This window comes from Epinephelus moara, chromosome 17 (assembly GCF_006386435.1).
Source record: "Epinephelus moara isolate mb chromosome 17, YSFRI_EMoa_1.0, whole genome shotgun sequence".
Lineage (NCBI taxonomy): Eukaryota > Metazoa > Chordata > Actinopteri > Perciformes > Serranidae > Epinephelus > Epinephelus moara.
The window spans coordinates 31,122,409-31,137,354 of NC_065522.1; the positions used below are offsets into that span (position 1 = coordinate 31,122,409).

Here is a 14,946-nt window from a genome sequence, read left to right on the forward strand (position 1 = left end):
ACACTTTGACTTGTTCACAGACACTTTGACTTGCTCACACACACTCTGACTTGTTCACACACACTCTGACTTGTTCACACACACTTTGACTTGTTCATACACACTTTGACTTGTTCATACACACTTTGACTTGTTCACACACACTTTGACTTGTTCACACACATGTTGGTTGTTTGTTTGTTGAACACTTTGACTTGTTCACACACATGTTGGTTGTTTGTTTGTTGATGTATTTGTATGTACATGATAGTTAAATGTGTGTGTGAAGCTCTGTGTGTGTTTCTTGCTGGAACTGTGTGTGTGTGTGTTATCCTAAAATCATGCAGGTAACCCTCTTCATCACTTGAGTCTCCTCCTCATCCTCACTATGGACCATCTGGACTAAACACAGTTTGAATGAGCTCTCAGATCAGATTTACCTCGTCATCATGATGAAGACTCCATGAAGGTGTGTCTGACTGGGTGTGTCTGTTTCACATATTTTTCTTGTAATGTAAACACAGTCCTGATTTATGAGTGTGTGTCTTTACACAGAAGATCCTGAACGTGTTGTAACATGTTTGACCTTCAGATCAAATGTTTGAACTGAGCTGAATGGTGAAGTAAAACCTTTACTCCAACAAGTAACTGTAGTAAAAGTATGATCAGTAGCTAGATATAGCTCATTTTCACCGTTTGTACAGTACACACACAACACACACTGGGGGCCGTCCCCATATAACCCTACACCACAAATGAATACAATAAATACAATAGGCCCGTTTCCACTGAAGAAGTTCCTGGTACTATTTGGGGGGCAGGAACTACTACAGGAACGTCCTCTCGCTCGGCCCTGTCAACCGCCGTGTCTCCACTGAGAGAGCGGAGTAGGAGGAAGGTTCCTGTAAAGTTACTGGGCTCTGGATGTGACGTAATTGTTGCACAACCATTTTGACCGGGGCGACGTAGGGACGCCGTTAGCTGTTAGCCGATAGCGGTGTCTGTAATAACTCACTAAATGGTCCGTGAAAATTTTTTGAAATTTTTGAATTTTTTTTTCTAGCGGATGTCTTAGTTACAACATGATTGAGCTAACTGGAGTAGTTTCATGTCATATCCGACAACGGGAGGCTTTTAACAGATGACGTCCTGATGTTAGCTTTGCTGCTGCTGTTAACTGTCCCTGTCAGCTGCAGCCACTGATGCTTTCTAGACATCGTGATTTCCCAAAACTGAATAAATACCACTAGGGATGGGTATCGTTAGGATTTTTATGAATCCGATTCCGATTCCGGTTCCTAACAATTCCTTATTTCGATTCCAAAATAGTGAAAAATAAAAGGTCAAATGTTTATTTAACAAAAGTAACTTTATTCCTTTACCTTTTAAGAAAGTGTTTAACAAAAATAAAATCCTACCTGAGCAGCATCAGTGCTAAAATACTATACTGCATTGCATTCACTGTACAACAGCAAATAAACATCATGAAATAAAGTAATTGTTTTGATGTTAGGAGATCAGTAATAGTGTGGAAAAAATACACAATTGTAAGAGTTGAAAATATTTTAAATGAATAGAGAATGCCTATTTTCTGTTTATTCTATTTATAGATTCGTTTTGATTTCATTCTGAACAAGGTCATTCATTTTATAGTTGATATATGTCACTGACGTTTGCAGAGAAACACACGCACAATACGAAATAGGGTATTTTTGCCACAGGATTTAGGATGGAAATAGGCGACGTTACATTATCTAACTTACCTGAATGACGGAGACTCGACGACTGACGAAGGGATGTTACGTTAGTCCTTTAACCACAAACTTTGTTACCGCTCGGTGACACTCCTCAGTTTTATCTTATGTCAGCCTCTTTTTCGCCAACATGAACGGTGTCTCTGTTTGGGCTGCTGGCAACGTACCAACGTTGCTTGTTAGCAACATTAGCACTGGCTGTGTCTGGTGTTGACGACCGCAATACAGCGTTTCCCACAGTCCATCTTGCATAGTTAGCCCAGTTAGCCATAGCTTCTTCTTCTGCAGTTTCTCCGATGTTTTTTGTTTTGTTTTGTTTTTTCAGTTGTGTTGAAGTTCAGTGTGAATGCGTGACGTAGTCACATAACAGACAGGTCCTGGCAGATACGTATCTGAATAAGCAGCCACTGTAAGAAAGGTTACTAGTGCGTCTAGGAACCAATAAGCAGAACCGAAAGTAAATAATTTTTATGGGTACCCGGTACCCGCCGTTTTTGATTTGGTTCCTACTTGGAACCGAATTTCGGAACCCAACCCTAAATACCACACATATTAACACAAAACTGCTTTGCTAGCTCAATCATGTTGTAACTAAGATATCCGCCGGAAAAAATATTTTTTTCACGGGCCATTTAGTGAGTTTTTTTTTTTTACATGGCGGCGGAAGCTATATGAACGAGCTAACCCTCATCTGCTGAGTTTTAAAAATGCCGGCTATTTTGTTGCTTTCTGTTGACGTCACATCCCTCCTTGAGTATATCCAATCAGCACCAAGTAACCCCCAAGCCCCAGCCAGGAGTTTTTCGGGGCCGTTCTGAGTACCTACTCCGAGGCAGGGACTTGTTTAGCCCCCGTAAAAGTTCCGGAACTCTTGTTCCTGTGGTGGAGACACGCAGCAACGGCCCCGGCCCCATAAAATTACCCCGAAGTTCCTGCGGTGGAAACGGGCCTAAAGATGTAGACAAAATTATTTTTAATGAGCCTTACATCATAATAATATCCATTGTTACAATGAAATGTGTTACAATGTACATCACAAAATGTGTGTTAAGTGCAAGTGCAAACATTGTGTGAGTGTCAGTGAGTGTTTGTGTTGAGGAGCCATCTTCCCAGGAACACCTTTATCAGAAAGAACAGAAGGAGTCTACAGTCTACTACTACTCCGTCAGACGGTGTGTGTGTGTGTGTGTGTGTGTGCACGCCTCCACATCTCTCAGCAAGAACGAGCTGATGTTGGTCGTTCCTCTCTGCGCCTCCACTGCCTGTGTGTGTTTGCTGCAGTTAGCGTGTTTGCTAACGTCGTTTTTCCCGCCGTGTTCCACGCTAAAGTCAGCCCGACATAGCTTGCAAAACGCGTGGTACTTGCTGACGTGGCTAGCGACTAGAAAAAGGAAGGTCTGGCACCAAGCAGGCTGAAATTTCGACACTAGGCTGCTTCTTCTTTTTGGGAGCCATTTCATTCATTTTCAGTTTGTAATGTCCCGCCTTGAGATTGGGCATGGACGTGAGCTTGAACATGCGCAGTCACGCACAGCACACACAGCAGGTCGGGCGGGGCCGTTTGGGTTGGGTTGCCAGGTACTATGACACAGGAAACACCAATTTGACTCATGTCACTATGAAATCGTGAGAATAGCGGGAGAAATTACCAACTGGGAGCAGTGCAGGAGAAAGGGTTGAAAATAGGGAGACTCCCGCGTAAATCGGGAGTGTTGGCAGGTATGCTTCTGTCTTTAATGTATGTATCTATAAAAATCCCTCCAGTTCATGTTGTCATAACCCGGCTCTTAGGCCATGACACATACTGGAGAGTGATGTTAGATTAAAGGATATTTATTGTAACTAAGTAAAGTATGGAGTGCGGCCAGTGATGTAGATGTAAGTGACGTGAACATAGTGAAGTGTAACGTGACGTGAAGCGAAAGAAAACAAAACAAAGGCGAAAGAGTGGGTGCAGGGGGGTGACTCAACCTGAGTAACACTGGGGCTGATGCCTTCAAGAACAGGAAAAACAGTCACTGGTAAACCACAATCACTTCAGTGTTTCAAGGCTGTCACACTGTCCTAAGTGTTTGGATGTGAAATGAGTTTAACAATAGACTACAGTTCACTGAAGAAAAAAAAAGCCTCAGCTGCTCAGTTACTTGTGGTTTCCAAGTCTGCAGCTGGGTACTTTTGTGCTGTGCTGCCACCTGCTGTCTGTCTCTGACATCACTGACAGTCTCAGCACGTGTCTGGTTAAATGTTCACGTCATCAAACATCAGATCATCTTTATGTCTTTATGAACACTTTATTGTGTGTGACTGTGTTTAATGTTGAGGAGAGAAAAGGAAACACCTGCCTTCATTAATCAGTCATTGAACGCACCTCCTGTCAGACACCTTGTTTGTTTGTTTATTTGTTGAGTTTTGTTTGTTTGGTGAGGAGTGTGTTAACACACTGAACATGTCTGATGTTTCCTGTCATGAACAAACACACACACACACACACCAGCGGCTCCGTCCTCTCTCCCTCTGTGCTTCAGCTTCACCTCATCCAGAGCACGAGCTCCACCTGGTGACGACATGTCTACTTCTGCACATATTCTGTATCATAGCAACCAGACTCCTGGTAGACACGCCCCCCGTCAGTCACTGATCAAACACACAGGTGTGTGTGTGCTGATTGAGGCTGACATGCTCCTGCTGGATGATCCTCCTGTTCAGGTGTAGCAGGCTCACAGAGTGACATCACACAGGTGAGAACAACAACACGCTCTCTGTGATCTCTGTTGGTTCACATGTTGAGGAGGTCATCACCATGGAGACGGCAGGTCACACAGAACGTGGACACAACTGATCAGCTGACATTGATTGATTGATTGATCAGTGAGTGACTGAGACAGTGGAGCTGCAGTACGACTCAACACCAGCAGGGGGCAAAACATTAAGATGAGAGAAGTCCTGCAGGCTGCAGAGCGACACATATGAGTTCAGTGTGTGTTTGAAAAAACTGATCGATCAATAAATGTGTGACAGCAGCAGATGTGTGTGCGCAGTGAAAATGTCAAAGAGAAGCAGCAGCAGTCCGATTCAATAATTCATGGACTACAAAACCAAACCTCTATACACATACACACACACACACACACACTCTGTACTGAAGCTGTTTTTGTGAGTTTCCAGCTTTCCAGTGAGATACCAGAGTTTATTGATCCTGCAGAGACACCACTTGATATCAATATTAGAGCAGTAAAGTTCATTATTATCAGCAGCTTCTGTTCAGTAGAAACATGTCGGTGTTCTTCACCCTACTGAAACACTACCACCTAAAAAAATAAGTATTTAACAAGTTATTTATCCAAAGAAAAGTAAAACAATAATGTGTAAAGTGAAGCTGTTTGTCTCTCTGTAGCTGCACCAGTCTCATTTAACTTTCACATATAGAAATAAGAAATAAAGCCCATGAATGTCCTGAGGTGTGAGGGGCTGTGGGGACCAGTGACAGGCCAGCTGGACTTCACTGGTTGGACTGGTGTGAAGGTGTGAAGGTCTACCTCAGTGAAGAGTAGACGACCTGTGGCTCTGCTGGAGGCTCTGAACACACACACAGTTTAAACAACATGAGAAACTGTTGGAGACAAAGACATAAACACTTTATATATTATTATTATTCTATATGATCTATAATCTGTATGTAAACAGGAAGTCAGTGTCGCATCATGAGCTGTAATATAACCTACACAAATAACATTAGTCTAATGTTTATAATGTGAGGTGAAATATAATCTAAAGTCTTGTTATCAGACAGCTGCATGCTAACGTTAGCAGCTAATGTCTAAAACCAGAGTGTTTCTCAGCAGCATGTTGTTTGGCTCGCTTCATGTCTGGATAAGGACGGTACTTTCTAACACTGTTTATTCCATGTTTCTGTTTGTTAGCAGAACACCATTTCCCATAAGCCCACAGACCATCAGGGGTCGCACACAGTGGCCATGCCATGCTCCTTGTTAACCTGCAGCAAAATGTATCTCGTGGATGGAAAAATATATTAATTTTTAAATAAATTTTAAAACTTAGTAAAATGTGAACGTAGCAGAGACCACAGCAGAGCTGCTGTCCGATTCCACATCAAGAGAGACTCTATGCACATTTACACACGAGGAGCAGCGTAACTACATCGAGTTCATCGAGAGAGTTCAGTTCTGTCAAGTTTACAACTTCATTTTTCAATTTTGATCTTTGCTGCAGTCACATTGTGTAAAACATGAACGTAGCAGAGATCAGAGCAGAGCTGCTGTCTGACTCCACATTTACACACGAGGAGCAGCGTAACTGCATCGAGTTCATCAAGAAAGTTCAGTTCTGTCAAGTTTACAACTTATTCAAGAAGCTAAAAGTTTAGTTGTGTTTCCTCTCTCAAGTTTATAAATACAGTTTTTAGTTTTGATATTTGCTGCAGTGACATCACTGCTCTGCTCTTGCTGCATTACTCTCAGCAGAAAACTGCTCGCTGTTCCACTTTGCTGGATCCATCATGTAAACAGCAGTGCAGCAGGTGCATCTGGCTTTTTGTGTTTGTGTGTTTAGTTCAGAGCTGGAGTCAGGACGTGGTTAGCTTAGCTTAGCACAAAGACTGGAAGCAGGGGGAAACAGCTAGCCTGGCTCTGTGGTAGAGTTCAGTAATGAAGAGCAGCTGTACCTCTCCTCCTGTTCGGCCTGATCTCTATTTGTCCATAACTGACGTCTTCTTTTCTTTTCACTGCTGAGTAAACTGCAGCTGGTTCGCGCTCTGAAAAATAAAATACATGCAACTTATATTGACGTACATTACTGCAGGTAGTGCACCTGATACTGTTACTGTTAGCTTAGGACTGCTAGCGTTAGCACCAGCTACTGAAAGCAATATAAAGACGATTAACACTACTGCTGTGTGATTATTGTTCATGTTGAATTATAATCACATTTGTGATGGACTCTAAAATGGCTGCAGGTTTTGGGCGCTGCTGTGAACAATGAAAGACCAAATGTAACTAGAGGGTATTTATCAGAAACAGGAAACTAGACCACCACAAAGCTGCTCGCTGCGATTAAAAGAACGTTGCCACATTAAACCACAGGGTGCAAAAGACGTTACGGTCACGTAAAGCAGACGAGACTATCGTGAGAAACCTGACCAGCCTCACACCACAGCTCACTGGAATCAACAGGAGGAAGTAGCTGCTGTGGTTTAACATGCACAGTGAAAAAAACAATATTAGAAGCCAGTTTGAGGCGTAGGAAACTTTGGTCTGCGGCTTAGCTTCTATGCAGCTATCTCTGTTGGCGGCCATTTTGTTTTGTGTGTGTTCACTCTAGTGTTTTTGTCTCTCCTTTTCACACACATTTATACACTCACACTTGAATATAGTAACTTGTTAGGATATACTGTGTGTTATTTAGCTTTCTTTCTTTGGAATAAATGTTAACCTCTACTGTGTCAAAAATGTTACTATTGGTGTGTCATTTTGATGATAGTTATTTTGATTATTAATTAATAAGTATTTTTAATGATCATTAATCTTTCTGATAGTCATGTGAATACTTTGAACCATGATTTCCCACCATGGGAGTATTAGTGGAATGTTCATGTTCATGAGTCATGTTAACCGCTCAGTAGGAATATAGTCTTTTTTGGAATAAGGGTGAAAACCAGAATATTTTGTGCATGTAAAGTCACTGTAGTTTATTTTGACCCAATCCCAGATACACGTCACTGTCACTAGAGCACCAGATGTGTATCAGTCCACCACTGAAACTAGTCCCACACATGCATTATTCTCTCGTTTTTTGACTAAAGCTACAGTGACCAGCTGAACTCTTCTGTCTTCTTCTCTCACAGACTACAGTTGGTCCACCATGGGCTGAATCCAAATGTCCACCCTCTGGACCTGCAGACTGAGCCCTCGCAGACTTCAGCTGTACGTAGAGTGACTTATTTACTGTCATCACATGAAGTCTGCGGGGGCAGAGACTGCAAGTGACTATTTTACTCATTGCCATGGAAACGTTTAACTATCTCTGCTGTCATATTCATATACAGTATATGTCATATAAGTTGATGAAGAGTGCTGAACTCATCTGTCCCTGCTGATAACAACATATAAATCACATGTATAGCCTTTTTTAGGTTGTTGAAAAACCCACAACGTCTCGTCCGTATTGCAATGAATTGTGGGTTATTAAATCAGGGACACCTGCTGAAGTCTGCACCCCAAGCGGACTCTCTGGAAGTCTGCAGAAAGTCCACTTGAGGCTCCTTGTGGACTGGATGAGTTGTGACTTTGGAGTCCTCAGCACTCCCAGACTTCCCGGGAATGTGTCCGCAAAGTCTGCAAGTCTGCAAGTGTGGTGAAGTGTGGACATTTGGATTCAGCCATGGAGACAAAGACAAACAGCTGTACCTCTCTTCCTGTTTGATCTGATGTCTTTGAAGACTATTTGTCCGTAGCTGACGTCGTCTGCTCCTCTCAATGCTGAGTAGACGGCAGCTGAATCGCTCTCTGGGAAATAAAATACATAGATTACATTACTGCAGGTTCTGCAACTGATACCAGAACAGTTAATATAAGCACTGCTGCTGCTGTAGTCACATTCAACAAAAATAATCCAGATTATATGAGCTCCTACTACAATCAATAATAATAATGTAGTTAATATAGTATTAGAAAAGGAAGTAGTTGATCAGTTAAAGGAGCAAATATCAGGAAATAACTCAAAGACAGATGTGTGAAAGGTCACTTGGTAAACCGAAGTGCAATTTATGTTTTGATAATTTTTAATTTTAATTTTTAATTTTTTTTTAAGGAAAAGGCTGAAAACAGACCCAACCTATGAGATGAGGACTTAACCACAGAGCTGCGAGCTTTTCTAAAGATAGGCTGACATGTTGATCATGTGGAATACAAATGTGAGTTAACATTTAGATGTAAATATTAACATTGTAAAGTGTTGGAGTCACAAATGTGAACACGGACTAAATGTGACACAACAAGGAAATGAAAAAAAGCTTTTAAGTATTAACATTGAATAAACTGATTAAAAACAGTGTTTGTGTAAAACAGTCTAACAGTTCCCTCATTTTGAGATATATAAAATGTGATCAGAGTATAAAGAGATCTGTAAATCTGCACATTTATATTTGGTTCATGTTATTTGTTTGTTCACAGCCCTGTGGTTAAATGTGTGCAGGTCCACATTCAGCTGAAGTATTTTTATCAGACACAGGAAACTGGACGACCACAGAGCTGCTAGCTCCTGTTAACCACAGGGTGCAAAATGCACACATGCAAAGCACAACACACACTTAAATACCCCACTGCAGTCTGAAACTTCATGGACTGAAAACATTGATTTACACGCTTTATAAAATATCCTCAACTGAAAAAAGTCCTCACTTTGCAAAAGGTCCTGTTAAGTTCTACAACTTAGAACAGTCCTCACAAGGATATAAGAACAAAAAAGGTCACACACACACACACACACACACACACACACAGTCACCGTCCCTAAAAGTCCACTTAAAATCAATAAAACCATCATTACCTTTGCTCCGTCTGATTGGCTGTTGTAGGTTACGTGATATATTGACATCAGTGTATGTGATGTCATCTCTGATGTCATCATCTCCAACTTCAGCAGCTGCAAATGAACCAAAATAAACAGAAATTACAAACAATTTTAATCCTGATGTTTGAGACAACATGAAAAATAAATGCTCAAATGGGGCTTATTATGCTCTTCCTTATTTTCTGTCATGTTTATAATGTTTCAGTGTCTGATGTTGAACGTGGCCAAAGTTTTAAATAATAAGGTCAATGTGTGTCAGAGTAAAAACCGCAGGAGGCTTCAGACCGTTCTGAATGAAACAAGCTGACGTCAGCTCGTCATGGATTCCTCTATGTGCTCATCTGCTCCAGACACGCTACTGCAGGTGTTTAGAGGAAGAGGAAGGATATTTAGTTCGCATGACCGGAGCCTGGGTTTGGTTGAAGGTGGCAGTGCTGTTTGGGCTGAGAAAGCCATGTGTAAGTAAGGTAAAGGAGGCTATTGGGTTGGTGCGGGGAGCAGTGAGACCTGGCATTGGGGCGTTTCTCCGGGACGCCAGAGATCACTGTCTAGCCTCCTGGAGGTGTCGTGGGACCAACTAGACGAAACACTGGTGAAAGGAGGTTCCCACCTGATGACCCCAAAGACATGCTAGTTTTCACTGCTCACTGGTCTGTATAGTTAAGCCTTGCCATAATAGCTTATCATAGGGCTTAGGAGGTTATTCACTGAGTGCTGATCTTTTCTAGAGCACAAACGTCTTGTGTTTATTTGAATGAATATATCACATACACCGCTACGCGTAACTGCATGCTAACGTCAGGGAAACATTACATACACTGCTACATGTAGCTACATGCTAACACCAGGGAAACATTACATACACTGCTACAGCCGCGCTCCAACAAACCAAGAACAACCTGGCTCACTGCGATCGACAAGTCGGGACTCCCAGGAAAACTCAAAGCCTGGATGTACCAACATGGAGTCCTGCCGAGACTTCTCTGGCCCCTTCTTGTCTATGAGGTGCCCATGACCACTGTGGAGGCGCTGGAAAGAACCATCACCCAGATTCTCCAGAGGTGGTTGGGGCTCCCTCGGTCCCTGTGTAGCATTGCCCTGTATGAGCATTCCACTAAGCTGCAGCTTCCCATCAGCGACTTGTCAGAGGAATTCAAGGTCACACATGCCAGGGAGGTCATGATGTACCGAGATTCCTCTGATGTTAAAGTCGCCTCAGCAGGAATCCTTGTAAAGACCGGAAGGAATTGGAAGGCACAGGAAGCAGTTGACAGAGCGGAGGCACAGCTACAGCATAGCATTTTGGTTGTGGGGCGGGCAAGACTCTGCAGTTTTACCAAATCACACTATGACAAAGCCAGTGGGAGGGAGGGAGAAGCGTCAACTGGTGCAGGATGAGATACGAGCAGAGGTGGAGGAAGACCGCCGGACCAAGACGGTCGGCATGTATTAACAAGGCGCCCGGACCAGGTGGGAGCATGCTGAACAGCGTAAGATCACCTGGTCAGAGCTCTGGAGAGAACATCAACTTTCTCATCCAGTCAATTTACAACGTTCTCCCCAGACCAGCCAATCTGCATTGCTGGGGCTTGGTAGACACTCCAGCATGCCAACTGTGCCAGAAGAAAGGCACTTTGGAGCACATCCTCAGCTGCTGCTCGAAGGCATTGGGGGACGGGTGGTACTTCTGGCACCATGACCAGGTCCTTAGGGCCTTGGCAGATACCGTCAGCACAGCGATTCAAGACAGCAAGTACCAGCACACGCCCAAGCAGTCCATCACCTTCGTCAGAGCTGGTGAGAAGGCACAACACCAGCTAAGCGCCTCTGGAGGGCTCCTTGTCACCGCACGGGACTGGCATCTCCAAGTCGACCTGGGAAGGCAGCTCAACTTCCTTTAACACATCTCAGCCACTAACATCGGAGTCAATAAAGCAAGTGGTCCCAATGGAACTTACTGCCCCCTGGGAAGACCGGATTGAAGAGGCCAGTGAGCGGGAAAGTGCCAAATACGCAGAACTGGTGGTGGAGTGCAGGAACAATGGCTGGAAAGCTCGTGTCGAACCAATCGAGGTTGGGTGCTGCGGATTCGCTGGCCAGTCATTGCGTTGAATCCTCAACCCCTTTTGAGTAAAAGGTCAGCTGTGCAAAATAGCCATCAAAAAGCCTCACGATGGCTGTGGATCCGGAGGGGGGATCCATGGAGTAGTGGGCCGCTTGGACACAAGTCAGGGACTGATCACCTCCAGCTGGGTCGCCCGGGCGAGGGTGTCTGAAGATTAAAGACCCAAAACACCCTGTGACCTCGGGTTCATCACTGAGGATGTGTCAAGTAGCACCAGTAGGTGTATTCTAGAACATGTAGCTACATGCTAACTTCAGGAAAACATGTCATCTTGGTTGCTGATGTTGACTTTGGATCATCTTCCTGCTGGAACGTGTCCGCTTGTGTTTAGAAGCTTTTATTGGTGATTTTTTTATTGTACAAAATGTTGCTTGTGTCTGTTACAATCGCTCCCCGGCTGCCGTGATGGAGCATTCACGCAGAGATACAGAGGACCCAGAAACACTGATCGGAGCGGACGAGGCTTTTTGGGGAGGGGGTCTTAAAGAGACAGGAGGTAATACGGAGCTTCTCAGACGGACAGTGAACGCAGGTGTTCCAGCACAGACAGTATGAGGACAATAAAGTGTTTTTAACATTAAAACATGGAAACAAATGAAAGCCTTAAATACAAGTATGAAGTATGAATGAGCAGAATAAGTCCCCTTTAAAGAAAAATGATCATCTACAGTTTCAAACTTCATCTGCTGAGGAAGATCATGTGATACAATCAAAAGCTCCAGAGTGAACTAAATGGACCTCGTGGTGAAGATGTTTGTTAACAACAGAAAAGTAATTTATGAGAAAACTAATGGACGTTTGACTTCAGGAGTCAGTTTGTAAATAACACTGAAACACTGTGTGTCTGTTTTGTGTCTCTATCTCACCTTTAGGTTTCCTGTGGATGCATCGTCTCACCAGTTGAACCAGCAACACCAGCAACACCAGCAACACCAGAACACAGACAGGTGTAACCACAGATGGTAATATGGAGTCAGGAGGGGAACCAGAGGTAGGTTTAGGCGAGGAAGAGGAGGAAAGACCAGAAGTATATGTGGGAGGACTTGTTGTGGAGGGTTTCCCTAAAATCAAAATGAAATAAAAAAAAAACAATGAAAGCACAACTTCACTTATGTCACTGTTCCTCTGATGCAGTTAAATTAAATTATTTGTGTTCAGGTCCAAAAAATCTGAAAATTCCTAATATTCATCTTATTAATGTGAGTGGTTTAAAAACATGCAAACAGAAAGACATGAAAGTGAATTCATAACTTGTGTCCATGCTGGTTTAGATGGAGGTGAAAGGATCATTTATATTAAATGTTAACAGTTAGAAATGTTGTCAGATTATAAATGTATTCATAAAGTTTGACCTCCTGACCTGTGACAGTGAGCCAGCTGGGTGGAGACTCTCCATGACCTGTGATGTCACACTTGTAGAGGCCTTCATCAGACCTGGTTACATGGTGGATGGTCATGTGACCTGCAGGCTCAGTCCTGATGAAGGAGCCATCTTTATAGAAAGCAGCTGGGAGGTTGGAGGACGTCTTTGTTTTACAGTGCAGAGTGACATCATGTCCCTCCATCACAGGGAGGACAGGACTCTGCAGGATCACTGATCCACCTCAACACAGAGACAAACTACAGCATTTCATCCATTTACACACAGCTTCATCAACACTGACTCCACAGTCTGATCTTACCAGTGACACTGATGTTGATGCTCTTACTGGTTGCTCCCTCTCTGGACTCACACCAGTAAACTCCACTGTGCCATAAGAAGATGTAGCTGATGTTACAGACAGAACCAGCTGATCTTCCCCATCCAGCTCCGCACTGAGACATCTTCTGTCTGGTTGTGTTCCTCCTCAGAGTCCATCCAGCAGAGCTGTCGTCCTCCTCACAGCTCAGAGAGACAGATTCTCCTTCAAACATCTGAGAGCTGCTGGGACTCACAGTCAGAGAGGCTGCAGGGAGGAGGAGAGGACAGATGCTGTAAGAGACAATCATTTTTATCTTTTATGAGACTTATTGTGTCACATTGCTGATATTCCAACTGTCTCAGCGTGTGTTCACTGCTGATCTGTGTCAGTGTTTCAGCACTGAGGGCAGGCAGTGAGCTGACAGACTGACTCCTTCTGCATGTTGTTAAACGTCACTGTCACAGTTGGTGTTAAACACACAGCAGAATATCTGGTGACATGTGTTTCTCATAAATAATTTATTTCCTGTAACCTGTTTATTGATCTCTGATCAATACTTTCATTCGGCTCCATCATCCTCCTGTTATTATGTCATCTAGCTTCAAACCTGACCTTCAACAGAAGCAGTTTTTCTCCTCTGTTAGCCGGAGCATCATGCCATGCAGGTTTGTGGATAACTAAACCTTTTAAATGATCATTTTTAGCTTCGGCTGTTCAGTCTGTGCAGACTGCAGCCACCAAAACTGCACTCAGTGTTTCATTGTATTCACTAATGTTCCTCCTCTGACACTGTCCTCAACACTCATGTGTCTGTCAGAGAGTAAAGAACTTTTCAGACGTGACAGAAGAAGTTTACTGACCTTGGTTTGTTGTGCAGCTCAGCAGCGAGGTCACAACTGAGGACGTTTGTTGTGCAGCTCAGCAGCGAGGTCACAACTGAGGACAAAGAACACTCAGGTTAGTTTGAGGTTTCACATGTAACGAGACATTTAAACTTTGTTTGTTGTACGCAGACAAACAACCATGCATTGATCAAGTGTCATGGGGTCTTCCTCACCCAGCAGCCACTGTAATGATGATTCCTCCATTTCATGTCTCGCTCATCTGAGATCAGCGCATGAATGTTAACTGTTCACACCGAGTAAAGCCCACCTCCTTCCTCTGTGTGTGTCTCTGTTGTGGGTTGGTGTTGGCAGGAAATAGGCCTCTTTTTCAATGTGTATCTGTATCTCAGGGATCATACATGTCTGAACAAACAGAGTAAAATAAAACTAACGGCTTTTAAAACATCACAGATGAGGTCAGACCCAGCTGTCAGTGGGTGAGGAGTGGGAAACACCTGGACAGGTCATGAGTTTATCACAGCCGTGGGGTTGACACACACACACAGACTCACACCTCTGGGACATTCAGAGTGTCCAGTCTTTGGACAGTGAGAGTTTTATGTTGATCTCGTACCAATGATGTGATCAGATAATCTATCAAACATTATTATATGATTCAAACCTGCAGCTGGAGCAGTCGTACCCTTCCTCACTGTCCAGTCCATTGATTACACCTTCATAGTCAGCTGACTGATGGAAACTGTCAAAGTACGATACACCCTGATATTAAGAATAATGAAGGACACCTGACTGAACCCAGAGGACAGTTTGGGGACGTCTGAGTGTAACTGTGCACTGACCCCTGATGGCTGGTTGACAGAGGTGTACATGGAGGTGAACAGTAGAAGCAGTGTGACTGTGAGTCCAGCAGAGGGCGGTGTTGACTCTGGTTCATATGTTACACAGTGTGACAGTGAATGCATCATGTGGATGAT

General features: G+C 43.5%; 2 protein-coding genes across 4 annotated transcripts in view; one reads left to right on the forward strand and one right to left on the reverse strand.

Annotated features, from left to right (window-relative positions):
- Positions 1–14,946, forward strand: part of LOC126404384 (putative butyrophilin subfamily 2 member A3) — a 49,501-nt gene that overhangs the window by 14,098 nt on the left and 20,457 nt on the right. The gene's annotated exons all lie outside the window — the stretch shown is intronic.
- LOC126404332 (high affinity immunoglobulin gamma Fc receptor I-like) overlaps positions 4,883–14,946 on the reverse strand; it is a 53,477-nt gene continuing 43,413 nt past the window's right edge. The window contains exons 5-9 of the mRNA XM_050067506.1: positions 12,312–12,506; positions 9,297–9,392; positions 8,156–8,254; positions 6,415–6,504; positions 4,883–5,309 (exon numbers count right to left, since the gene is read on the reverse strand). Coding sequence (XP_049923463.1) covers positions 5,266–5,309; positions 6,415–6,504; positions 8,156–8,254; positions 9,297–9,392; positions 12,312–12,506 — 524 coding nt within the window. The 3' untranslated portion in view covers positions 4,883–5,265. The remainder of the gene's footprint in view (positions 5,310–6,414; positions 6,505–8,155; positions 8,255–9,296; positions 9,393–12,311; positions 12,507–14,946) is intronic.